Below are 26904 nucleotides of genomic sequence, written 5' to 3'. Positions count from 1 at the left end.
TTGCCAAACCGAACATAGGATAGGGAAAATATCTGGTGAAAGAAATGTAATTGTTATAGTTTCAGAGCATTAGTCAATAGTGGAGAGGGTCTTCAAATACTGACGCCATTAGTTTCATGGTTTTGATACACTATCAGGGAGAAGCTAGAGGTTAATGCAGTACCAAAATGGCGAGATGAAAGCGATTCGGGCAGCACTGAGCCCCTCGCCGGACTTGAAGCAGTGGCAGCTGAAATGTGTTGAGTTGTCTCTTTTCGAGGATCGTGCTTAGGGATTGGTCAGGATCCCAATGCGGCAGAAATCCATTGGTGGGATAAGCAGGGATATGATAAATTCAGATCAGAGCCAGATGATAAAACCAGAGCACACACGGAGGGTTCGAATTAGTTTTACAGCTTGATTCAAAAGAGGAAATTTGAAAAGGCTACGAAGATTCACGTCATTAATTGATAATCTTTATTGCGACTCTTGGTCATGTCATGGCGTAGAAATAATGTAAAATGTGGTGTATAGGCATTATACAAATATGGTTGAATATAGAAAAGAAAAAAATCAAAATGGTAAAGGCAATAAAATAGTTGACTAGAAAGTGATATCACCGTCAGTATGACTAGAATTCTTCAATGCACATGAAAAAAGTGAAGAGGCGAATTGCATATAGTAAATAAACAGATGGGTTGGCCTAGGGGTAAATGATGACAACCCAGCCAGTGTTAGTTATTTGTTAGTAATTGAAATCGCCATTTTCTGAACAAAAATTGTGTGGTTGTCCGATTGGGCACCACTCTATGGTAAATATTCTAATTGTTTTCATTGTAATTCACCGAATTCCCTTCTTATCGCTCCACCAACCAAACATTGTCAAGAATGGAATAAGTAAGGGCAAAAACAAAAGCAATCTTCATGGACCAAAACTTCGAACTTGGGCAAGGAATGAAAGAAAAAAAAATATAAAAGCATATAAAACATAAAAGCCAACCATAAATGTATGTATCTTATGTTGTTCTCAAAAGTTCTCAATTTAATTAATGCTCTAGGATATGCCTCAGATATCAATTTTGAACTGAATGTGATGAATGGTACAACAGAGGGTGCTTATCATGACGGGAACTCTTTTTTAGTGCGATTCATTCCCTTCACCATATGTAAAAGTCTTGAAGCGCCAACAAATACATATCGCAAAGTTTGTAGAGATGAAAAACAGATACTTGTCACCGATATTTTTTATGTTTTGAATCAAAAATATTATTACATTTATAAGCTAAATGCCATTTAGACACGAACAAATATTCTCAAGCCTCTCAAGGGCATCCATGAATTTTGATATCAAACTCTCAATATGGCACAAGAGGGTTGGGAGTCTTTTGCCCTAAAGCAAGAATTTTTTGTCTACATCTGCAGCTGAAGGCCTTTGCCGAATGGAGAACGGTAATTAAAGCCGCCTTTGACCTCATAATCTCATTATGAACTAGCCAATTGTACTATCTAGGTTTCAATTACAAGTGATCCCATTTACCTTGCTCTATGCTACTTACAGTTACTAACGTTTCCTAGGGTTGAATAAATCGTATTCCTTAACATCTTGACCCTATTTTTGACCTCATTTTTAGACACCAAAACTCCATTTGATCATAAGCAGTCTTCAGTTGACTCAAGATCAATTGATAAATAGGGTCGAATGATCAAAGCAACTATGCAGACGCAAAATTAAAATCATTCATGCTCTATTTTTGCCAATGTATGCCAGTGCAGGGAAATTTCATCTATTGTGGAAGATTAAAAAATTGTAATTCACAACCACCATAAAACACGATATCTTGACCCGCCATGTTACAGAAAACTGAGAACTGAACTCAAAGAGCAGTTCTTATCAAGTTGACTTGGTTATTTCGCATGTTCATCAACTTTATCAACTTTCCTCCTCTGAAAAAACACGATTTCAGTTTGCAAATATTGGGTTCACTTGACAAATAGCAAAAGCCTGTTATTTTTGCGAGTGAGTATCAAGGCTGTAGCCGTTCTTCAATAAATGGAAGGAATTACAATTGCCAGTCCTCCAGCTAAAGCGGACAATTGATTACATAACCATTCCTTGCAATATTTTTGTCCCTACTCGTTAGCTACTTTTCCTGAAATCTCAATGGACAAAATTCTTCAAATAACGATAAGTTGCGCTTTAAAGTACAGTCGAAGAAGGTCCATTTTTTGCCGATAATCAATTCTCATTGATTGCTAAAGGTACGTGACAATAACACAAAAAGTCAAAATTTGAAAATCCGGATAAGGCAGTCTCAAAAGTAAAAATGTTAAACACAAAAGGTTTTGAAAAGACAGTTTTAGGATAAGTTATGACATCATTTGGACCTATTATTGCCATATTTCGGCAAAGTTACTTATTTCTATATTTCTGGCTCTTAAATGACCATAGACAGAGGATTTTGGTGGAAAGATTACGGATTTTCGGACTTTTTGTAAACATTTGCTAAAATGTACGCTTTTGCATAGCAATTGTACACATTTTCTTGTCATCAATGATGTATAAAAAAACAGGACTTTTTTTATTCTCAATCCAAATTTCTTAATGTCCCACAAAAACATTTAGCTTCATAATGTACTACAAAGAGCACATATTTTGGCTAAAAGTGAAATTTAATTAACGACGAGCACTACCTTTTTCTCAGAACTTGGCTAGTTTTTTTTTGCATTCCTCTTCATTTGAAAATATTGGTTATAATATAATAATAATTCGTTTATTTTGTCTTAGCTTGAGATTTCAGGGCTTTTCAAAATGTGATCTAATATTTGCGAAATATAGGTATGAGTCTTTACTGAGGCATCATTTTACTTTAATCAAAGGCAATATGAAACTAGCTTAAAACCCAATGAGAAATAAGAAAAAAAATACCCTTTCTTTGATTAGTAAAGTTCCCAAAGAACTTGTTACATAACCGTTCAAATCCCAGCATCTTAATAACATCTTCATAACTCATTTCCATGTTTTTACAGTTTATGTTCGCTAATTTCACAATCTAAAAGCAAACTATTTTGCCAAAATCATAAGCTATTTTTTCCGACTCTCAATCATGAGCATAGGAAGAATTATTGATAGTTCAATAAGCTTCTGAAGTGGAGCAATGAAGATGATATGATACGAAAAAAAACTAAAATGGAATCCTGTGGAACACCTGACATATCTCCTTTAAAGATTGGTACAACATGGGCCAACTTCAGAAAGTATGGAAACTTGCCGTGGTCCACGATGGACCGCATCAATTGGGAGAAAACAGGGGCAGGAACCTGTGAGCATCTGTCTCATCAGAAACTGATATGTAACACCATCAGGACCAGGGGAACTTGAAAGCCTCAAGTCCTTGACGGCCGCAAAAGCATCTTGATCTGTAAGTATAAGATCATCAAATTGCTCAATTTGACAAGCCTCGCCATTAGAGCGATGAGCTGTTGCTCCTAAACTTTGTGGAGTTAAAAGCACACTTCAAAACTGATCTCCAAGCATGTTAGCTATAACCTCTGCATTGTATGGCTGACCCATCAACCTCAAAAGGCCCTAGAGGGTGGTTTATCTTTCAATTTGAGTTTGCATAAGAGAAAAAACAACTTTCTGATTTGGAGCTGACCTCCTCGACCACTCTTCTCTCTGTTTTCAACTGATCTTTCTCGATGGAGGCCAAGTTGCTCTCACGCCTTTTTGCGTTTGCGTCGAAATTCAAGCTTGTGTGGCACCTTTCAGAACATTTGCGGGTTTGAAAAGGATGTTTTTCATTTGCCAGAGAACAGACCTGTAATGCATTCGTAATAGCGATTTCTAATTGAATGGCATGTTTGACCTAAGCTCTTGGAAATGCCCTGACAGGTCCCTGGAACTAAATGAATGACTCCCTGACGTTATTACCATGGCAAAAAGGACCCAAAGCTGAAGAGATGAAATAATGTCAACAAAAAATTTTCTGAACAGAGGGAGGAAGAAACATCAGAAATTGCTGCAAAGCGCAAAAGTATGTGTAAGATTGATGACAATGGCAAGCGAATCAAAATTGTACCATTGTAAAGTTATTCATAGCTTAAAGTGTGTAAAAATCCTCCCATTTATTGTTGGAGTTTTGTTTATGGACCAAATCCTGTATATTTTTCTCACACAAACCAGGCAAATTCACGACTCCTAGGTCTTTTTTTTTGCTTTTCCCGTTGAACTCAAAACTGCCTTTTATTCAGATATTTTCATATGATCTCACAGAAAAAAAAGTTATTCGACACATTTTTACAACTTGCAGAATATTCATAACGGAAGAAATTGCGTATTTTTATTTCAGTTTTCAAAGCTGCAAACATTCTTTGGAAAAGGCGCAAATCTCCGTTTACAATTTCACCGCGCAAACTTGGGGTAAGCAATGTCGGAAGAAGGTGCATATAACAAAGGCCCTAGATGAATAAATACCTTAACCTGAAGTAACTATTAACCTTACATAACCTAGCTTCAAGTGCCCTAATTTGTTGAGGCACATACCTGCAGTTCAAATTATGCAAAAAAGATCAAGGAAAGTGACAAAAGTGTATTTGCATTACCCAGTAATTGAATCAAGGCTAATTTTCTATTTCTATTATGCCTTGTGCGACTGTAGCTCGAGTCGATCTGGACAGCCTTCAAGTCACCCTGCAAAGTGGAACACCATCGTTGTGCTGCTGTTGTTATCTTGGAACAACATCGAGACCCCTAAGCTGAGCAGAGAGCCTTCGTTCTTTTCAGACGACGCAACAAAGCGTGAGCGGAGTACCAAGGGTAAAAAAAGAAAAAAAATAACCTGAGACCGATTGAGAAGTTGCCAAGGGTGGGTGCTAAATCGTTACGACTCAATCGTTTAATTCCGAATTTAGGCACATTCATTGTTTCATTTCTTTCTGCGTAAACCCATTCAGTGTGACCATGTTTAGAGGAATTATTTTTTGTGGCAGAGTAAAAAAGCCTACTCTCCGTGGCCCGACATCCCCTCGGAATATTGGAGGTCACGTACCTTTGCCCGGCTCCCCGCCAAATTCCATCATCGACGGGAGCTGACAAAGGAGTTGTTCAACCTAGCCCATCCTCTCTACTGCAATAACCAAGTTTTTCATCACCTCCGTCTACCCTCCTGCATCTGCAATGTCTGCTCCAACCCTCTTCATTTCTACCATGTGCACTGAGGTACATATAGTCATTTTTCCCTAATAACACCTGTGATATCGCCAAACTGATCAGTCTTTGTATACCTTTGTTGTCATGGCCGAGAGCCGCAAATTTATATAATAATAATAAAAAGCACCGTGACAAATGATGTTCAAGTTTCACTTGACTTTTTTCATTAATATTTGGAATGCAACGCCCTAATTTTAAAACTTTTTGAATGACGAAATTGCTCACCTTTTTTGGCATCAATTTTCACCAAAATTCCTGGGCCAATGATTTTGTAGTGGCAAGATTTTTTTTGACTAAAGCATTATAATTTGTCAAGGAGAAAATCCTCAAAGTATCTAATTTTTACAGAAGCATTATTCTGGTCTTCAATGAATAATATTCATAATGCTCTTTGGTTCCATTTGGTTCAAAGACACCAGATCAACGGTCAACAAAATGAATGAACTCATTACTCAAGAATGCCCAACCCTGGAGGTTGGAGTTGGATAAGAGTCGAGTGCGCTGTAAAGGTCTTCATGGCGTTTTAGGGCGCTCCTGCCATTCCAACGTGGTTCCTTCCTTGCTCCTCAAGCTGAATGAACGTCTATGTCCAACGATACGCGCTAGCTGCAACGCACTCGGAACAGACGGAATACATGCTCGGATAGGTGGCAAAGCAGACAGACGAGACACACGACCGTATCTCAAGGTCTCGAGCTAGTCATTCGGGCATTCCCTCGTCCCTCGGAGATCTAGTCGTGTTTGCGTACTCCTCGCGACTCAACCCAAGCATCATCATCAGCACCCGAACAGTTCTCCAACCCTGCTTCATTCTCAAAAGGCATTGCATGACTGTTCCAGCAGTGCTGTTGGCTTTCGTGTTCCTCTCCTTTCTCGGCCTCGTGTAGGTGCTTAGGCGCAAACATATATAAGCGAGGATTACAGCCTCTGGTCGCGGCCATTGTCAAATCCTCGGCCCAGGGCCATGTGTCCTTTGTACCCGCTCCACATGGTATTCCTATACCTGTGTCTGATTGTGCCCTTGTTCTTCGCCGTGGTCCAAGGGTCCGAGGAGCTCTTTGCGGGTTGGAATCTCAAGTTCCATCCAGGTTCTGTAGAGAAGCTCCTTCAGTTCAACTCGACCCAAATCGAGATCGCTTGTGAGGGATGTCACTTGAATCCGGATATCAAGCGGGTGTTCCCGAATTTAGAACTGGTCGTGAGCTCACAGGATGACTTTGTGGCCTCGGTCAGTGGTTCGAGTGACTTGGAGATCCAACCGGAGGCCGTGGTTAATCCTCTCAATCAAGAGAAAGAGGTCGTGTTCAACTTGGAGAGGTTCGGATTGGAGGCTCAAACCAATTGGAGTGTGGCTTTTAACCTGTCGGCCAACTTCTTGGGTTTCACGTCCATCAGAGCCAAGGTCCGCGATGGAGGCAACAAGCTCACCTTGCCCGCCATGACCAAGACCGTGGAGATGGACTTGTCGGTGGTGCGCAAGAAAACGATCCAATCCAAATTGTTTGGCTATTCGGTTGCCTTGCTCATCTCCATCGCTTACATCAACATGGGTTGTGCTCTTGACTTGAGTGTGGTCAAGGAGTCGCTCAAAAGGCCCGTGGGTCCGGCCATTGGCTTCTTGTGTCAATTCATGATCATGCCATTGATCTCGTTCTTCTTGGGCTACTCGTTTTACGACGATATCCCGATGCGATTGGGCTTGTTCGTGACCGGTGTGTCGCCTGGAGGTGGAGCCTCAAACATCTGGACCTTGATGTTTGGTGGCAACTTGAACCTATCGGTGACCATGACGGCCATCTCGACCTTTGCCGCCCTTTTCATGATGCCTCTGTGGCTGTTCACTTTGGGTCGAGTCATCTTTTCGGACGGGAATATCATCATTCCGTACCACAAGATCTTTACCTACGCGTTTTGTGTGGTCGTTCCTTTGAGTATTGGTCTGCTGATATCCAGGTACTTGCCCCGTGTGTCCAAGTTCTTGGTACGAATCCTGAAGCCCATGGCCCTCTTCCTCATCATGTTCATCCTGATCTTTGGCGTGTGGGCCAATTTCTACATGTTCAAGTTGATGACCTGGAAAGTGTGGCTCACCGGGATGGGTTTGCCGTGGTTGGGATTTGCCTTTGGCTGCTCAATCGCCCGACTCACCCGCAGACCTGTGGAAGATGTCATCGCTATTGCCATTGAAACCGGAGTACAGAATACGGGCATTTCCATCTTTATTCTGTGGTTCACTTTTGAACATCCTTTGGGAGACATTGCGGGTAAGTCGAATCATGACATTTAGCTAGATCATTTAGTAGTTCATTGAACTGATATGTATACTAGTACATTGAACGGATATCAAGCAAGATATATCCCTGACGTCTGCTATTTGCTCATGCTCCACCGCAAGATTCATTAAGACTTTTTCAATGCCAGACGGGACTTTTTCGTACGAGTTCTTTGAATTCGTCCAAAAGTTTCCTGGTTGACGTATTAAAGTTAGTCCAGCACGTTCATCCTGGAGGGCGCGTCATCGGCGTGCTTCAAGGCTTTGAGCTCGTCTGAAGGAGGGGGGCCTGCTTGGACTCCTCCCTTAGAATGAAGATAGTCCATACATGTACCTATACGTACATACAGTCTTATGTACACGGTAAACTGAACGTTCACAATGCATGTTGCTTGAACGTCAATCCTGCAAGTTGAAGGGGCTTCACAACGTTGGTATCGGAGGTAGGATAGGTAGTCAGTGGACAATGTGAAGCATTATCAACGGTAGTTGATAATTAGAATTTTGGCAGGGCTTGGTTCTCCCCTGAATTCAATGAGGGTTCTTAGAACAGCGGCACCTATTCGAGAAGTACTGATAAAATAGTACAAAACACGAAATGCAAATTGCCGCGTTGTGTAACATATTGTAAATGTCAAGAGTTGAAAGCCGTTCGGTGGGAAGATAATGGTAACGCCACAAACCGATTCACTTTATCATTTTTGACAAGTTTATCCATAAAATACTCGGATGGAACCCGTATGAGACCTGCTGCTATCATGGCTCCTGGTCATAGTTTATTTGACATTTGACACGGAAAACCGCTATTAGAAACCGCGGCACTCACTCATAATTCTATTGGCAAACGCATCGACCTCACACGAAAAGAGCTACTATGTAGTTAGAGCTTAGACTCGCGTTGGTACGGCTTACCTCATCATAGGCATTGAGGGCAAATGCCACCATCTTTTGTGTAACCGTGTCGTGATTGCAAAAGAGTCCAATTTGTCATGGGACGTGTTTTCCTTTATCCTACGCGAAACCAATCGAGCTGATACTTCAAATACATTCAAAAAAAGGCAGGATCATCGAATTTCAAGCTGTTCTGGGAAATCGGGAGCGATCAAATATCGCCATTGTCCCGATGTCAATCCTCGAGACTCTTTCCATTTGGACTTGTCGATTCTGCCGAATTCCGATTGACGTAACGACATATGCGACTATTGATAGCGGCGCGTGGAATTTGATATTCTTTGTGTGATCTGATTCTCAATGGAGTCTATTTTAGACACATACACACATTCATACCCTTTACTTGGGCATCGAACCCACCACGTGTGCCTTGTTAGCATTTTCATTGTGTTTACACTTGATCAAAACGTTTTGTGCCACAACACAGACTAATAACGCTCTTTTCTCTCTTTTTCCAGCCGTTGTTCCAGTAGCCGCCGCCACTATGACTCCATTCCCGCTCTTGGCCGCCTTGATCATGGTGAAGGCCAAGCATTGGATGGGCATCCAAGCCAAGGACGAGCCCACGTGTCCGTTCAATCTGCAGAATCTCGAGGAAGAGGCCGCGGCCGTTGCCGGAGGTCACAAAGATATCTTCAAGGGCAGTGAGTCCAATCAGAAGCTCATGTGCTCCTATCAAGATGAGGATGAAGAGAACGATGATGTGCAGAAGCAGGTCATATCGGAGAAGGCTTAATCATTCCACCTTTCATGTGATGTAATGTTATGAAATGGTTCTCAAATGTCATTCACAAAATAGTCAATGGGTATCGCTAGTTAAGAAAAAGACACATATTCGGTAAATCTGTCCACAATGTGTCAGTCTAAATTGCACGATGATTATATGTTTTATGCAAAATCTATGACTGTTACAGCATCCTTTCATGTGTTTACTGTCCACATCCCTGGCTAGAACCGATTTTTTTCGAATGGGAAGGGATTGTGGATGGGAATAAATTAAGGAGTACCAAGCAAGGACGAACTGGAATTATTGAGGTTTCAAAATAAGGACAGGTGCCAAATTCAAATATTAAATGGTATAACTACAGTATTGCATAAAGCAAGCGGATCCTTGTGAAAAGAAGGCGTTACGTGGCAAAACTTTTTACATCCACACTGAAGCTCGTTTAGCCAAATTGCTTTCATAACTTTATTTCAACTTTAAACTACATCATTTTCAGTTTGTACATTACATTATAGCACTGAGGAAAACAGACGGAATATATTTGGAATGCCATAACGTGAAGCGCAATATTCGAGATGGTCCTCTTCCATCCCCTAATTAGTCATTGAGAGTCGTTGATGGCGAGACATATCCTCTGAGGAATAACATCCAGAGGCGGATGCACTCTTTTATTCTAACGCGTGTTTGATGCTCCATGCTTCTTCTGATGATCTCTGAGCATTTGATAATGGGAGGACCACACGCGGACACAACGTGGAATGCATTTTCTATAGTTAATGCGCACTTTTTTCTCTTCCTTTTGAATGATTCTACTGTTTTCGAATCTGGAGTAACTTGGCCGCTTAATTATCATGTGTCTGTTGAGACAAATGTAAATCTCCATTACAGCAGGGAAACCATTTGAAATAATTGTAGTTTGGTATCCACAAATCGTGCATATACACTTATATGATGGGCTAGAATGGGAAAATTTTTTGTATACGTTAAATCATGATCACGGTCGTAAATTTGTTTAATAATACGTCTTCGTATGACTAGGGTTTGTGGGGGATTGATGACTGGATGGGAAAAAGAGATAAAAGTGGGGCTTGAGGGACCAGGAACGTTGTCAAAGAAGCTACAACGAACTCCAGCGAGTCCGTTACCTAACTTAAAATGGAGATTTGATTTGGAGTTATTAGTTTTTGCCACAAGGGTTGTGGTCGAGGTCAGCTACTGAGTAATCTCATTATTCGACGTGTATGTGCTTTATCCATTCCATTTCTCAATTGTAATTAAAATCAAGCAGATAGTGGCTTCCAGGCAAAAGTATCTTATGATCGAATCATATAAGTGCGTATATCTTCAAGCTTGAACAAAATGGGATCCTTCCACATTCTCAAGGTTGGGTTTGTCATTTGAACAAAGTTGCGTCATAAGCGCCCCTGTTGTTTTTCTTCTTTACCATCGGGGTTGTGTTTTCCCGCTCTTTTCTTTGCACCATTCCCGCGTCAAGTTTCAGCTTGTCAAGAACTTGAATCAGCGCTGCCATGTCATACTTTTGGAAGCCAAGGCTTTAAATTGAGGTGTGGCATGGTGACTAAGTAAGGTATATGCATAGCATCATAGCATTCGGGTTGTGCTCTTTTTGCCTTGAATGTTTGAGATCTGACATTTTACTATTAGATTGATTTCGAGATCTGCATTTGTTAATATCTGACCAAAAGCTATACCGCACATCTTAACTACGACCATGATATTTGACATTGACAAAGAAATATTGATTTGAACTCCTCAGTCTTAAGGTGGAATCTTTCAATGTCTTCAATGCCTCTTATCAGCTAAATCAGACATAAAAAAGCCCTTTGATTCATCTTCACCTCTCTTTGTTCAGGTTTTATCCATGATCTGACCTTTTCCAGCCCTATTTCTGACCTTTTCCCCACAAGAAATTCCCGCCAAAGGTACCTATTTTTTCTCCAGCTCGCTCAATTTCTCAGTTGTTCTGATCTCGTTGCGGTAGTTCGTTAGTTCGTTCACCTTCTGTCCGTTTGTGTGTTGCAAGTTCCTCGTGTAAAACCTTCACCATGTTTGAAGCCCGTCTGGTCCAAGGCAATTTGCTCAAGAAGGTGCTCGAGTCCCTCAAGGACCTCCTCACGGAGGCGTCCTGGGATTGCGCAGACACCGGCATCCAACTCCAAGCCATGGACAACTCTCACGTCTCATTGGTGTCGGTGCAGTTGCGCGCCGATGGATTCGATAAATTCCGTTGCGATCGCCAGTTGTCCATGGGCATGAACCTGACCTCGATGTCCAAGATCTTGCGTTGCGCAGCCAATGACGACATCATCACTATTAAGGCCCAAGATCAGGCTGATAATGTCACCTTTGTCTTTGAGTCACCTAACCAGGAAAAGGTGGCTGACTATGAAATGAAACTGATGAATTTGGATCAGGAGCATTTAGGTATTCCGGAGACGGATTATGCCGCCGTGATCAAATTGCCCGCGGCTGAGTTCCAGCGGATTATCAAGGATTTGAGCCAATTTGGCGAATCCGTGGTGATTTCTTGCACCAAAGAAGGGGTCAAGTTCTCTGCGGCGGGAGATATTGGGGTGGGGAATATCAAGTTGGCGCAAACGGCCAGTGTGGACAAGGAGGAGGAGGCCGTGACGATTGAGATGCAAGAGCCCGTGACGCTTACATTCGCGTGTCGGTATTTGAATATGTTCACCAAAGCCACGTGCCTGGCCCCGCAGGTCACGTTGAGTATGAGCCCCGAGGTGCCTTTGGTGGTCGAGTACAAGATTGGAGACATGGGTCATGTGAGATATTATTTGGCGCCCAAGATCGAGGATGAAGACAACTAATCAGAGGCTGTCGCCCAGTATTATCATCTTTTCTCGTCCTTTACTGACACGTGACTACTCGGTCCTTGAACTGTACCAGCATATCTGTAGACAATAAACCTGATTTTTTTTTTTCTTCTCACCATTGGCATAGGCCTCAATTACTTCTTATGTATTGCAGATTCCCGTTGTTGGACACTCAGAGTATAGTTAAGGACTGACCTTGACCAACTGAAATTCATTTTTAGACATAATATAAGTTTTGAATGCAAAACGAGAGACGAATTTTAAGCTTTCCTTTCTTTAGTTCCGGGGATTACACTCTCGGTAACGGTTAGTAAAGTCAAAACAAAGAATGGAGGGAGATATCTACTTGATTTGGACCGCTCTTTCAGCCAATGACTTTGTACAAGGTAAGGGAGATAAATTTCGCGTGCAATATCTGCATACACGTTAGCGGTATAGAAAGATGACATATACCAATACCACGGACCAAAGAATACAAAAAATCAAAATTTCCCGGAGATCAATCCATACCTACATTACAGATACTGGAACCTGGTTCTGTAGTACAAATTGTGATAATGGTTGTCAGATTATGTCTTGATGCGACAGACAGCAATGTGCATGCAAGTCTTCAATGTAATCTGGGATCTGGATCCAAAACCTCGTGTCTTCAAAGGAAGCGGCTCTTTGCAGAGATTCGATGCCGAGTCTTATTCAGATGCATCACCAGAAGTGTTTTGGGCATATCTCGTCTGGAAATGGATGATATCTTAATGGAGCACATACATAGAAACGCCTTTTTTGACCACCAACCATTGGTCTAGATCCGATAAGATGCAAGAAAATGTGCTAAGTTGTTAAACGAACGAGAGTCTGTGCTTCACCCCAAGAGCGGATCCTTTTTCTCGTCTGGATCTGATGGCTCGAAAAGGAAGATTTTCTTTGGTCAATCCAGACCTGGAACCTTTTTTCTCACAACCCATAATAGGCTGCCTTATGTTTCCCTCGAAATCCTGATGAGAAAGCGTAATTAGAAAAGAAGCCTTTGAGAGTATTTTCCCCGAAATATGATTCAATTTTAATTTCAGCCATTCCCACCTTTAAATTCAATTGTTGAGCATTTAAATATATTCTCAATTTGTAAGCAAAGATGACAACTTTGTAAAATAATGTTTTACCTTGTGTAAAAACAGTTTTTTCTCAAATAAATGAGATATTTTTTTAGCTTGCTGCGCTCACTTAACATTGAAAATTCACTATAGTGAGTCTTATGCAGTAAGACTCTGGGCCAGGGTTCGAAAGCACTTCAACTTTTTGTTTCCTTTAGTACCAAGAGCAAATAGTTCTGATACAGGGTATAACATCCTCCGATGGCTTTCAGACGCGTGCACCGAACCTGGTCATAAAACAGCGCTCCTATTAAAATTAAAAGAACATAAGACAACAGAAAAACATGAAAATACAAGAAAGGAACGTACCAATGCAATTGGATCAAGATGACCAGGTGAACTGGGTATGTATGACAGAATTCGTTTACAAATAGCATATGGTTCCAAACTCGCTAGTTATCAGAAAGAAATACAGTAAACGATACAATGTCAAGATTGGTATTGAAGCAACGGTCTCGAAAAGTTTTTTTCGCTTCACACCTCTTTCAATTCAATTTTCACAACTCTCAAAAACCAAGTCTAGATGATGTAGTCACAGATCTTACTGAGACATGTTTTTATTCACCCTGAGCTGCAAATTCCATCTAAGAAAACAAAATTTAGTAATAACGCTCCTCTGATCCCTGTTAAAGAATGCATGTTAAGAATACATTGAAAACTTTTAATTTTGTCTTGTGAGGGGGCTGCCGGCCATTTAATCAGAGAAATGGCCCTAAAATCAGGAGTTTAGTCCTCTTTGAGGCCTTTTAGAAAGTTGTGGACATTGGGCAAGAGGAAATTTCCCATTGAAAACCATCCATGTGTTGTCTGGTATTTAGGATTGTCGTTAAAAGCAAAGATGGGACAACCAGTGCTGTGAGTAAAAGACGTCAATAAAGCAGAAATTTGATTTAAATAGAGAATACATTATAACTGGGATAAGGAACCATGGTTGCCAAGTAGTCTAATGTACCCCATAGAGGCACAACATGGTTCCTCAAATGATCAGAAGAAGTGAAACGTGGAAGAAGAACAAAGGACATATAGGAAAGATAGTGGCATTGGTCACACAACCTATATTTATGATCACATCAAAAAATGTATGTTGCTTGCACCTTCAATTATTTTACTCGAATGAATGTTAGACTAAATTCACGCACTTTGGTTTCCTATTTCATTGGCCAGAAATGGGTTTGTGCAGTTAATAACAATTATAGATTATTATAGAACATGAATTCTGGGACTTTATTGCACAAAAGATGGCTTACAGGTCCCAAAACCTCTTTACAATAGTCATAGCATTTTTTAATCAAATCAGCAATTGCTTAATTCATTATTTCAAGCTAAATGAAAAGTCTTTGACATTGCTTTGTCTCTCAAGGTTGCTATTTACCACATTTCATTCAAGGAACTAGCGAAGCCCAGCGGTGTAACAGGTCGAGAACCCAGGCAAGAATCTTCTCCCTTGGTGATGTGAGTTCAAACCCCGGTACCGAAAGCCAATCTGTAAGGAGGATGCTGTGCTGCAATGGTAGGCGCGGTTTCCTTGTTGTACATAGAAACGTCCCCGGTTCGAATCTCCTATGCCAACTTTCTCAAGGAAACTTTTGAACACAAGTTACAGCCACAGCGACAATCGGATATCGGACATGAAAATGCTTATCTGAATTTGGATACCGATGATGTGATGACTGGCTTCTCTGCCAATCGAGCCCCTCGGTTTTGTTTGCCATTTTGGGGGTTTATTATATCTGAAAATCCTCCGTTATAGTTGATTTTTTTCGAAAAATGGTTGATCATATTGATCTGCTTGCATAGTCCTCTTTACACAGGCATGAAATCACCCACCAGACGCTCAAACTTCGCTTTTGTTAACAAGATACAAGTTGGTAAGACTTTTGAATATTGAAACCTCTGTCTTTGGCATTTCTTTTATTCGGAAAACGATGGTCGTGAAAAAATGATATTTTCTTTTTCTTCGACTCAGTAAAATTACATATAATGTAAATTCTCCAAATCTGCGAAAATACTAAAGATACTTTTTTTAACCTTCTTAACTCGCAATCTGTTCCAGAATGTTTTCAAAATTTCGAGTGAACTGATTTGCTACTAAGTTATTGTTTATCACTGCTTGGGATTCCATTCCAAGCATAGGTTTAACAATCCGTAAAAAATGTGATAAATTTTCAACTTTAAGTAATGCCATAAGTTATCTTATTGAAAGCGCACTAGAATAGCTTTCAGGACATCTTTTTAGCAACCCTTCCTCATTCTGTGGCGCTTACTTGATGAACCCCATTTTCATGGTAAACGTTATTCTCCACCGATTAGTTGGCGGTGCTACTTTTTTTAAACTTAACCTAACCTTACCTAATCTAACCCAACCTAACCTAACACGATATTAATAGCATTTAAAGTCTCTCTCCAAACCTTTCTAACAGTTTGTCACAAATTTAAAAATGAGCACCGCCAAATAATCGGTGGAGAATAACGTTTATCCATTTTCATTCCATCAAAATAGAGGGTTTCAGGAGCTCTTCTCATAATCATTCAGTTCGAATAACTTTTCGCCCACAAATTAAAATCCTTACCCTAATTTATTTGCAATCTAATTCACCATGCTTTTGCATATACTATTATAGAAAAATAATTGAATTATTTTGTCTAAACATCTGACCGCATTTTCTTTACTTGAAAACTCCTTTTCTTGCTTTTGAGTAAGATAAAACTATCATGTAATCTCATGCAAAGATCTTTACGGGTTAAAAACATCATTTACTGAGATTGCGAGTCTTGAAGTTTAAAGTCTCGTCCAATGAGACTCTCTCGAGTGTATTTCAAAAGGGTAAAATGCCTTTTTTAAGGCTGATGTTTAAAGATAATTGATTCTGTGTAAGGTTGAAATTGAAATTCAATATCGAACCATTTCCAATTTGAAATGCTCCCAAACTCTCCTTTTTCAAAATACTACAGTAGAAAGGTTTCGCTCCCTGACATAGTGGTCCAAGAACCCGAGGAAGATCAATTTCAGGCCAGACAAGTTGTTTATGCCATTTGGAGACCCAAGACTGACTGGGTAGAGGGAATGTGATCACCCCTAAATATGCTAATGTAATCCGCCTAGCCAAGTGTGTCTCTCGGTGCCACAGACAGCACCAATATCACGGCCTCATCCAGAGAATTGGAAATGGAACAAATGAAACCCGATCCTGAGCTCCTCAAGATCTATGACTCCCCAACGAGCAAGTTCCAAAACCGCAAGCAATATGCGCCACGATCATCGGGTAATTCAAATCTCCTCCTTCGGCCTTTGAACCTGGATGAGCACCTCTGATACTAGTTTATCTTTGTTTCCTTCATTGTGGGAGAGAACGTGGAAATGTGGAATGGAAAAGGTGGGGGTCTTGTTTTCTGAGGGAACGCATACGCCCACTCAATGGAAGCCAAATTGGCATGGACAAAGTTGCCCACTCAGCATGACGGTCACATCATTTATGAGACCAATCATCATCCGTCTTTATGCAGATTATCTCTAGGGTAACGAGACTGTGAGACTGTGAAGCATCACCCTCTTTTTGTCTGTCTAGAGCAAGAAAAGCTTAGCTCCTTAATCCATGGTCCATCCCTGCCATTTCCATTCCGCTACGAAGGATGTACTTTCATTCAAAACCCCAATGTCTCACTGAATAGGCATACTATATCGTACATACAATGTGTCTGGTCGTTTCAAAGAATTTCAGAATTGCCTTACACTCATAACAATTGTAGTTGCTCTTTGAATAAAAGTTTCTATACGGCATTTGTGAGTGATCAAAGGGCCCTTTCGTATCACAAATTTAGAAGTTGTCCAACCATTTTGACAATACGTGGATTATTCCAGACATGCAATGGAAGAGTATTTAAAATAGCACACAGACAATTGTAGTCATGTTTCCAAATGATCATATTTGTAGATTATTACATTTGGTCGCTATAATTGCAATCTTACAGCAACAGCTACATGCTAATCCTTTATTCACGGCACAATATAGCGGATTTGCAGCAGTTTTAAATCTATTAAGAGTATTAAGAGCTCTTCAAACATGACGTTTTCTTCTTCTCATCAAGGCTTGTCAAAAAACCTTGTCACGAAAGGAAAGAGTCGCCAAACTGGTCCAACCATTAAAGCAAAAAGCAACTGAATGTGCGTAGAATTTCAATTTGAGAGCGATTCTTGTTGTAATCAGCCACATTTGAATTCCGAGTGATAGTCACTGTACGTAAGCACAAAGGATATCAAGTAAGTGTAGTAAATAGAATTTGCAATAAATTTAATTGTAATCAACATTGTTTCAACAGAACAAAAAAGTTGTCATAGGTTTGAAGGTTTCAACTGGCCCTTCAACGTTCTGTTCACTGATCTTAAAATAGTAGACAATATTTTAGGAGGATTATCCAGCTTGTCTCTGGCTCTGATATATCTATATATTGTTTCAAATATTATCTATTCATTTCGTTTTTTCGAATAAAGAGAACGTTCACTACGTATGCACGTTCATATTTTGAAGACGTCATTCTTTAGTTGCAAATTAAACTCATTTCTCAACAACACTGCTTAGTTGCAACATGATATATTAACCAATACTTGACCTAACGAATCCAAGTATACCAGAAATAATCTCGAAGTAAATGTGAACCCAAGTCATCTTGTTTAAAAAGAGAGCTATTGATAGTTTCCCTATCTTTCCGAATCAGATTTAATAAGTTTCTTGTACATTTCAATGAGATTACACTAAACCATCGTTCATTGATAGAATACTGCTGTTGTTTCAGAAGAGCTTCGGGCGACTCCCGTTAGCCTCTTTGGTGTGCTCTCCCATGGGCTCCTACGGATAAGCAAATCTTAATTGATTTTGCTGCGAATTGGCAATGGACACCATGTTGTTCTGGAGTCTCCGAGCAATGCGATTCAACATCCTGGCCGAGCAAACTTTACTCCCATGCCAAAACAGACCCGGACATCCATTCTGAGCAAAGCAATTCTCGGGTAGAGTTGCAGTGGCACCCGAAGATTGGCAGCAACTGGAAACGGGAAAAGATCAAACAACGTGAACTCAAGATACCCTCTCCAATCTTATTTTTTCTGGCTAATTTGTGGCACTTACTTCCAAATAGCTATTTCACACGGGTCCATGGTTCTCATGGCCATTTGGAGCAGATCCTGCTGTGACCCAAACGCTTGGCCGTCAACCTCCAGCAAAGAGGCCAATGCACTCGCCATGAAGAACGCCGCGAATACACCCTTCATATTTTGGGAATTAGCCTTGCTGTTGATGACGACGATGACGAGCTACTGAGGAGAAGAATATGGAGGATGTTTGAAAGTCACAGATTGACGATAATTACAACGGCAAATGCAGACAGTTGTTCACTTGAGCTAAGCTCGGTCGATACTGTTTGTTCTGAATTATGATCTTGATGAAACTCACATCCACTCTCTCGAAAAAGAAGCACACACACACATACACGCTTCTCAGGCTTCGTTCGTTCGATCGTTCATATTATATACTGTGCTCACAGTCATACGCACTCACACTCAGGCAGTAGACCGTAGACAGAGCCTTTTCAACAAGCGCGATTTCTGGTTTCGAGAGCCCTTCGTTCGCTGGTTCATGATCGCTCCATACAAGTTTTGTTTCCAGCCAATGAGCACGTATCATCCAAGTACTGCGTTCAAAGTTTTTTATTGCTCTCAATAGAGGAGGTGTGGCTAATTGTATGCCGTATGCCCGACTACATACAGAAGTCACTCTTTCCAGACCCTCAGGGTTCGATGTATGTAGGAGGCAAAGAGCTGAAAGAGTGGGATTACCTTTATGAAGGCTCGGAAATTGACGTCTCATTCTCCATTACCAAGATACTACTTATCTACAGGTTTCGTTGTTATTCAGTCATGATAGAGATGTTTCACCATAAGTGGACACAAAGCGCTCTTGTCCCCTCTAGATTTCTCAACTCTATGGTGTGTAAAAGGCATTGGAACCACTCACAGTTCATTCACTATTCACGTTCTCTTGAACAAGGCCCCTTGATAAGGGAGGCCTTGTCACTTCGAATACGTCAGGCCAGACCGATTTCAAAACACATAAGTACGTAGATAGGCCCATGCCCTCCCCTCCTTTCTACTTCATTAGCATCCGCCTTTACTCATGAAGTGGGCATTTCTTATTTCTTTTAGTTAGTACAAAGCTCAAGCATAGGGACAAACGAAAAACGTGATGTGGAATCGAGTCAATCATCTATTTTGGTCCTTAAGTTCTGCGAATGAATCACCATCAACGTTAAGGAAGGAAGAAGGAAGGGGGAAAGGCCCAATTGTTGGATTACGCAGGGGTTTTTGGGTCTGGCCGGAAGAGTGTTCAAAGTGTGCAAGTATAAAAATGAATGTTCGGTTCTTTTAAAAAAGGAGTGGGGGCCTCCTTAGAAAATGTCACGGCTGGGTTGGCAAAAAACAAAAGAGGCTGCCAAACGGTAAGACTGATGATCACCATGCATGCAAAATCAGACCAGAACCTCGAACGATCTGGAATTTAATATAGCTCGTGGAAAACGATCAAATAAAATACCTCGCATGCTCGAAAACGAGCAGACCAACCAAAGTTTTACGTAACACGTGGGTTATTCAATCGGGCTAAGTAAAACGTCATGAGTTTTGGCTGTTCTTTGTTTTGTCTGTTAATAAGCGGATGCATTGCTTGATGCCCTATTTTTATCCATTTTCCGCTGAGGTCAACTCAAAGATCTGATATGATTTCAAAGCATTGTGGATCTTAACCTCAAGCTTGAATTTTTGCTGCGATTTTTAAGGCCTCGAGCATAGGGGAAATTCGGAACAAAGCGACGCAATTGGCCTTGATTGCATGAGAATCATGATGAGAATGAAACGAGTTTTCTTATCAAAGTTTTTCCCAACGATGAAAAAAAATCATTGGGATGGCTACTGTATTGGTGTATGGTTAATCCAATGCTAGATGTTCACATTGATGTTCGTTATTTTACTTGATGTTTAATAGGATAGGCGTAGATGGCAACCAACTCCTAAAATACCAGTTTCCATTCAAACCTTTAGCTAGAGCTCGGATCCGAAAGTAAGATAAGGGAGAGGAGTCAACGAAAAAACAGACGCATCATCTAGCCCCAAATCACCAATATCTAAAAAGGTGGAAAGTGATAAAAAAGGTTAAGTAAATTCAAAACATGAAATTTCAAGACTTCAATTTTGCAAACGCGTCCATTGCTTTTGATAAGTATCTCATTGATTTTGGGGATCAAGTATGTAGCTTTTAAACTTTCTTTAACATTAAAATCTGACTTCTTGTTTGGGCGTCCGAGCTCAAAGTGAAATTACCCCTGATTTGCGATTTCAAGCCTCCATCCCACAAGTCATCCTCCTTTTGGGATGCAAATGCATGAATGTGTGAAAACGTTTGTCAATTTTAAAAAAGAAAATGATGGATGGCCATAATTATACCATCAAATAATCCCCCGAATAACGCATGGGCCATGAATAGGCGTCGCTTCCGAGGATTCAGAGTACAAATAAGGCTCTGAGAAAAAGAATCGGACTCCAAAATTCGAGCATTATCGATTTCTGGTCCCGAACTATTGACCATTTGTTCCCTCTCCCTCCTCTTGAATGGACTGATTCGTATAATTTGGCTGAAGCATCATCTCTTGAAAACCACTCAAGTGTGTGAGGGCGAATGAGGGAGGAAAATAAAAGCTGAATTTGTAGATTAGCTTTATGTTTACCCTCCCGAAAGGAACAAGTCTCGGCCCCATGAGAGTACGAGGGTCATTTCATTCCTCAGATTGACATCAGAGAGAAGACCTCAAAAATCGCTCCTGATTTGATTCCGAACGAAATTGGGATCGGATCTCATCGGTCGGACTCCCTTCGAGAAACTCGTTCGTAGCAAGCGGACCGAATCTGTTTCTAATGATCTAACATCATAATCTTGGCTCTTGACTTGAAGTGGTGGCCCACGTGTCGTCTTGGTTCTTCACCCTCAACCCTCGCTCGTCATCCCTCTTTTTGACCACTTGGATAAGGCACCACCATCCCCTTCGAGTGAGGCTCTCTTTAGTCTTATCATCAAGTGAGCGACCAAAACGACATCGCCAAATGGAGAAGATTCGGAGGGTTGAGAACGAGGGGAGGATACGGATGAAGAGATTTCCAGCCAATGTCGAGATGGATGCAAAAGTGTCTAGAATGCTTGAGGACAGGGTATTGTAATGTATTAAAATCATGCTTCAGAGCTTGTAATGAATCGATTGATCAATTGGTAGCAAGTGCTTCAGTTTCACGAATCCCATGGGACCGATGAAAGATACGCTATGTACTCGTAGATCAGCTTCTCTCAATGCTCCGTTCATCCACCCTCTTGGAGTTCATTCCTCTTGAGACTTCTTGCTTTCAGGCAGTGTACAGTACAATCCATGATGTCTCCTGTTGTTTGCTCCCCCATAGAGAGCATTCAACTTTCTTGTTCAGCTAAACTGGTAATGGCAAAATCTGTGCAATCCAAGAGGATGAATAGAATAGCTATTCCGTCATGGGAAATACCTCTACCGTGAGAACCGTGCTTAGTCTGAGTCTGTCATTTATTTCATGTCTAGTTGGGAATCTGCAAAGTAGGCATGCACAAATCAAGATTGTAACTATGGTGAGTTTAAGTGACTGGAAACAAAACATAGGTTCTCTTATTTTGATCACAAATTTATCTGGGATTTGCGCCATGGAATTGAAGCAATCATTCAAAGTACTTCTTTTTATTCTCATGTCTAGAGACGGCCAAAATGTGCATTTAAAATCCGTTTTATGCCATTACATATGGATAAAAAGTGGTGAAAATCTGAACGTAACAGTGCTTTTTAACCCAAAGTATGCACATTAGTATGCATCTGTAGTCCAAAATATGTAAGCTAAAATACTACAAAAAACTAAGATCAAGATAGTGGTTGTAAAGTTACGCCCAGCATATTTCAATAACATCTTTTTGTCTTTTTGATGTCGGCAACAAGCTGATTAATCAGGGGATACTTTTGGGGGACCATCTCGGCCAACCTATGTTAGGAGTGAACCACTGATTTTTCAAGACATTTCACATTGCAAATATATGGGTAAAACCAACCAAAAATCCCTTCAAAGTATTGCTTTGACGCACCATTGTCCTGCTCCCAGCCAAATTCCATCAATAACGGAAGCTGAAAAAGGATCTGCTCAATCTGGCCCGCACACTTTACTACAAAAACCAATACTTCCATCTTCACCTCTACCCACCTGGTTTTGGAGTGCCCTCTACGATTCTCCCATATGCACTGAATCAATTCAAGTCAATTTTGCTGTGATATCACATTCTAGTCAACTGTTTTATCACTACTCATTTGAACACTCATTCTTTCGCCTATTTGCTTAAAATTATACACTCTTGTTCATATGTTTTACGCATTGACATGACCAAGAGTCGAAATGAATGATTACTACGCTATATCTAAATTTGCTTAAGCCAAAAAACCCAAAATATGCATAAAAATGCATGAAAATTCGAAATATGCAATTTATGCAAATAAACCTGTTTTATGACATGAATTGGATAATGCATTACTTGGCCTTCTCTACTCATGACAAATATCAAGAAAAACCTTAAAAAAACTCCCTTGGTTAAAGTTTATCGGTATGAAAAAAACGAGAAAAGTATGAGGGAATAGACGATGAAAACATCTGTCGCATTTGAGAAATGCATTCTTGCCTTTGATGGCTGATAGTGATTCCACACTTTTTACTATGATGATGCTGATAGAACAGCAAAATAAGGAATACTTAATTTTTATGGGCAACATGATTAGATGGATGTTATGAAAAGAAAACTCGAAAGATTGATCTTTTTCTGTGCTTCTTTTGGCCTTTACGCAACTCTTTTTGGTTCGCAATCCTAGGAATTTTGGCTTTGATATGAGAATCAGTGTAAACGGTGGTGGTTGTAGAATTGAGAACAATTTGGACACAAGTTCCCATCGGGTAAGTTTCCGGCGCTCGAAAACTGCACTGCAATTTGTTGAGCTACGGTACACCACAAAACTCAAGGGACACGCACAACGATAAACTTTGGATTGAAATCTTGAGAAGTATCTTTCCTCATCCATTCGATATGAGAATGGGCTTAAAACCTTTCGGCAACCTCAAGAATTCCTGACTCCCATTCTTCCTTGAGCTTGGAGAAATTGGTTTTCCAAGGTAAGCTCTTCTCTCCCATTTCCATTTGCATTTTTAGTTTAGCACTCCTATGCAAATATTTCAGAGTACAATACAAAAAGAGGCCGACTCTGGACCATTGAGAGGAGAAAGTCCCAAAAGGTGAAACTTTTTGGACCACAACTTGATGGAATTTGGGCAAAACGTGGCAAATGGTGAGTGAACCAAGTCACACAAATCTTTGGTCTGAGAAGATCCCAAAACTGACAAATTTGGGAAAGAACAACAAGCTGTAATAACAAAAACACCCCTATGTTTCGACTCAATAAAGTTGTTTTGTTTTTATTTGAAATATTAAGTTGTATGAGCATGTCATCACTTGGGGTCACAACCTCAGAAGTTAAAAATCGAAGATCGTAACATGAACAACTCATGGTCGCACATCTAAAGGAATCATAGAGGTCAAGGGTAGAGTACAACCAATGGATAATAAGAGTCACGACCAAATCGGTAGTACTCGCATCATTACTTAGTAACTGAACATGGTAGTGACGACCGTAGTGAAATCAGATGAAAGGAAAATATTGTAAGAGTTGCGGTTAAAGGCAAGTTGGATTATCTTGAGTTTGGCTATGGAAAGTTTGAAAGCATGGAATGAACTTGTTTTTTTTGTTGATGTTGCTTGATATGGTTGAATTGAGGGTTTGTTTTGTGTGGATGTGGGTTTACAGTTATTTCACTCATGGGTAAGAAGAGTAAAGAGAAAGAGTCTAGCAAGAAGAAATATGAAGATATTAAAAAGAGCTAGCACGCTACTGATAATAATGATTTTGTCACATTCATAATGATGATGAAAATAATAATAATGATAACCAGAACACTTTGGTGTCTCAAAATAAGCTGATATTCTCTGTGCTGTATTGAAGAGTACCAAATTCATCAAGACATTCAAAAGTGGTCAATGGGATGTTAGAAATACATCACTTTGACTATGCATTGGCCAATAGTACACACACTCAAGGGACATTGTTTCTTAGGACACGCACATTAACTCTTCATCAAATGATAATTTTTCACCAGTTCATTCAGGCCTTGTCTTTGGAGTTTCCAGGTCCGTATTCGTCTTCTACGTAACATGATTTGGCAACACTGCCGAGCAGTCTTACTCGTTAACAACTTTTGAGTGTCACCATAAAAGCGTTCTTGTCCTTTCAAACAACATTGAAGCATACAGGTAGCGGGTGGGTTTTTGCGCTAACAGGTCACAAAAAGGTCGCGCAACACATTTAAGTCCGATATGGTCAACTTTTGATTTTACTTGGACCATGGTACCAAGGGTAGTGGGGTTTGGGATGGTCTCTCGCTCTGTCATTCCGGTTCAGATTTTCAAATTCAATGCAGGCAACAGGAAAGCCATTATAGCGGTGCCTTTTTGAGCTTGGTCCATTGTAATGAATAAAGCCCTCTCGTCTCCTTTCCGTGTCACTGATCATGATATTGCTCATCTTCACAACCTAATATAGTATAATGGGTCTCGAAGAGAGGGGTTTGTAATTTAAAGGCCAACACGTGGTTCAAGACTGTGGCTAAGCCGATTGAAGTTGCTACGAGGTCACACCAAGGCTATGGAGCCTCAACAATGGATCGAGATTATAAACCGGGTTGGTGTTTGGGGTGGGTTGGTGGGGAGGGAGGCCCGAGCATACGATACATTTATAATGTGTGGAGTATTTTAGCTGTCATGGAGCAGTCCTGCTTACTTCTTGACGTTTGAAAAGTTTAAATGTGATGGATGGGAAGGAAAGAGGACAGCGCTAACTTGGGAGAGGAGAGAGAGTGGAGCCTCATTTTCTTAGAAGGGCCAGATTTTCAATGACGAGAATAATCACATGATCGATTTGACAAGAATGTTCGTGGGTTGCTTTTGCTTTGGGGATCATCAGAGTGCCTGTGTTGGAAAACGATTTGATATTGCAAGATGCTGCTGCTGCTTCTTTTGGATGAATGGGTGTTGTGCTGATATGTGGTGTTAGTCAAGTTGAGGTGGAAACCATGAAACCTGGGTTGGCTGGCTTGGAACAAGTCTTCTGTGAGTATGGAAAATAGATCCGACTCGTCATTACAACAACTGCAGCGACAACGACGCTTCAAAGGGTACAAAAGGATTGATGACGATATGCATGGAGTGTACGCAACAAATGGGTCGTTGCTTTTGGTCGTCGATTTCGTCCTCCTGGAAGTTTCCCGACAATCTTAGATGAGGCACTCTGATTCTTGATCTCATAAACTCGTCCGAGTATTGTAAAACAGGGAGGGGTCATCAATCACCACTCCCGAGTCCACAGTGATGTTTCGAAAATCGTCCGCATCCATATCTTCCCCAATATCGGTCATCATCTTCAACGGCTCGAATGGGGGCAAGGTCAGGTTGGCTTTCCGCTTGTTGCAATCCGAACCGAATGTAATCATTGCACCAGAAGCGATTTCTCGATCTCCGCCATTTGACGAGGACCCGGGGGTAGTGGGGGTTGGGGTGTTCATCTCCTTGAGCACCGGTAAAGGAGACACAATGGCCACCATGCCGCCTTCCAGGGAGGGATAATAGTTGTTGTAAGGACTGCGATTGCGGGCTTTGGAGTTGTAGTCAACCTAGAATGACCAAAACAAGGATTTGAAATTGCCGCTTCATTTATTTTGAGTCCGGATTTCCTGCCTCTTGAGATCGTGAAAAACACGAGGAGGGCAGAGCTCATGCCATCATCATTTATCACAAGGCCAAAAAAAGGAGAGAGAGAAAGAGTAAAATTACCTTGGCATACAGATCTTCCACATCAGCTTGTCTGGACCCAACTAAGAAGTCTGCAACGCCTTCCATTGGATGGCGTGGAGAGCGAACATAGTCGCCCCCTCCTCCATTACTCATCGTAACCGGCATATGGGCGTTGTTCCCGACATTTCCAATATTGCCATTAATTGCATCCTTCGCACTACTGGCAATGCAGTGATGCCGGTTGTTCCGATTGGGCAAGGAGCGAAACCGGTGGTACGCATCCCCACCATCCGTGAGCACTGTCCGTGGAGGCAAGACCTCTGAGATCGATGAAGTCATTGGCTCCAGAGTGACTGTGTCACTGGAAGGGCTTGACCTCCGGGATCCCCCACTCCCTAGCGACGATCCACCTGCAAATGAGAAATGGTAAATGGTTGATGAATAGGAACAAAGGTACCGTACAGTACAGCTTTCATCTCGAATTGGTGTGTGAAGATTGAATAACGTCCTTTGTGCGAGCTTCGTCCAAGAAGAAAGGACAGAGCATAGGGCTATTATTGCATTCTTTTCCGTCTAGAATCTCTTGGATTTATATCCAAGACATGATGAAACGGCAAGCACGTCCACCTCCTTTATCATTAAGCCGATGGAGAAGAACATAACACGAGGACTGGGACAGTGCCTTTAAAACTTTTTCTTTTATCAGGCAGTCAACCTTGAAAGTAAGAGTAGATGGAGGAAAGAACGAAAGAACCAACGAACGAACGAACGAGAGAAGGA

General features: G+C 40.9%; 4 protein-coding genes across 4 annotated transcripts in view; 2 read left to right on the top strand and 2 right to left on the bottom strand.

Annotated features, from left to right (window-relative positions):
* The first annotated feature begins 5798 nt into the window (after positions 1–5798).
* On the top strand, positions 5799–9426 carry LOC131888722 (ileal sodium/bile acid cotransporter-like). Its single transcript, XM_059237644.1, has 2 exons — positions 5799–7452; positions 8870–9426. Exons 1-2 carry the CDS (start codon positions 6153–6155, stop codon positions 9145–9147), a joined length of 1578 nt encoding a protein of 525 aa, XP_059093627.1. The 5' UTR covers positions 5799–6152; the 3' UTR covers positions 9148–9426.
* A 1671-nt stretch (positions 9427–11097) lies between these two features.
* Positions 11098–12105, top strand: LOC131888731 (proliferating cell nuclear antigen-like). The gene has a single exon (XM_059237658.1). It carries the CDS (start codon positions 11202–11204, stop codon positions 11982–11984), a length of 783 nt encoding a protein of 260 aa, XP_059093641.1. The 5' UTR covers positions 11098–11201; the 3' UTR covers positions 11985–12105.
* A 5696-nt stretch (positions 12106–17801) lies between these two features.
* Positions 17802–18659, bottom strand: LOC131888734 (uncharacterized). Its single transcript, XM_059237661.1, has 2 exons — positions 18262–18659; positions 17802–18178 (listed from the first exon to the last, which is right to left on the bottom strand). The coding sequence occupies exons 1-2, from the start codon at positions 18402–18404 to the stop codon at positions 17983–17985; spliced, it is 339 nt and encodes a 112-aa protein (XP_059093644.1). The 5' UTR covers positions 18405–18659; the 3' UTR covers positions 17802–17982.
* Positions 18660–23680: 5021 nt separating this feature from the next.
* The window catches only part of LOC131888721 (uncharacterized), a gene marked incomplete in the record, with an annotated part of 48954 nt that continues 45730 nt past the window's right edge, over positions 23681–26904 (bottom strand). The window contains 2 exon segments of the mRNA XM_059237643.1: positions 23681–26003; positions 26164–26534. Coding sequence (XP_059093626.1) covers positions 25635–26003; positions 26164–26534 — 740 coding nt within the window.

Source organism: Tigriopus californicus, chromosome 10 (assembly GCF_007210705.1).
Source record: "Tigriopus californicus strain San Diego chromosome 10, Tcal_SD_v2.1, whole genome shotgun sequence".
Lineage (NCBI taxonomy): Eukaryota > Metazoa > Arthropoda > Copepoda > Harpacticoida > Harpacticidae > Tigriopus > Tigriopus californicus.
The sequence above is the reverse complement of the archived record's forward strand: the minus strand, read 5'-3'. Positions and strand labels throughout refer to the sequence as shown.

Excerpts from the sequence above, each read along its gene's own strand:
- LOC131888734 (XM_059237661.1), bottom strand. The coding sequence starts at position 18,404 with ATGAAGGGTGTATTCGCGGCGTTCTTCATGGCGAGTGCATTGGCCTCT. Across the intron at positions 18,179-18,261 it reads TGTGAAATAGCTATTTGGAA|TTGCTGCCAATCTTCGGGTG; the intron begins GTAAGTGCCACA and ends TCCCGTTTCCAG.
- LOC131888731 (XM_059237658.1), top strand. The coding sequence starts at position 11,202 with ATGTTTGAAGCCCGTCTGGTCCAAGGCAATTTGCTCAAGAAGGTGCTC.
- LOC131888722 (XM_059237644.1), top strand. The coding sequence starts at position 6,153 with ATGTGTCCTTTGTACCCGCTCCACATGGTATTCCTATACCTGTGTCTG. Across the intron at positions 7,453-8,869 it reads TCCTTTGGGAGACATTGCGG|CCGTTGTTCCAGTAGCCGCC; the intron begins GTAAGTCGAATC and ends CTCTTTTTCCAG.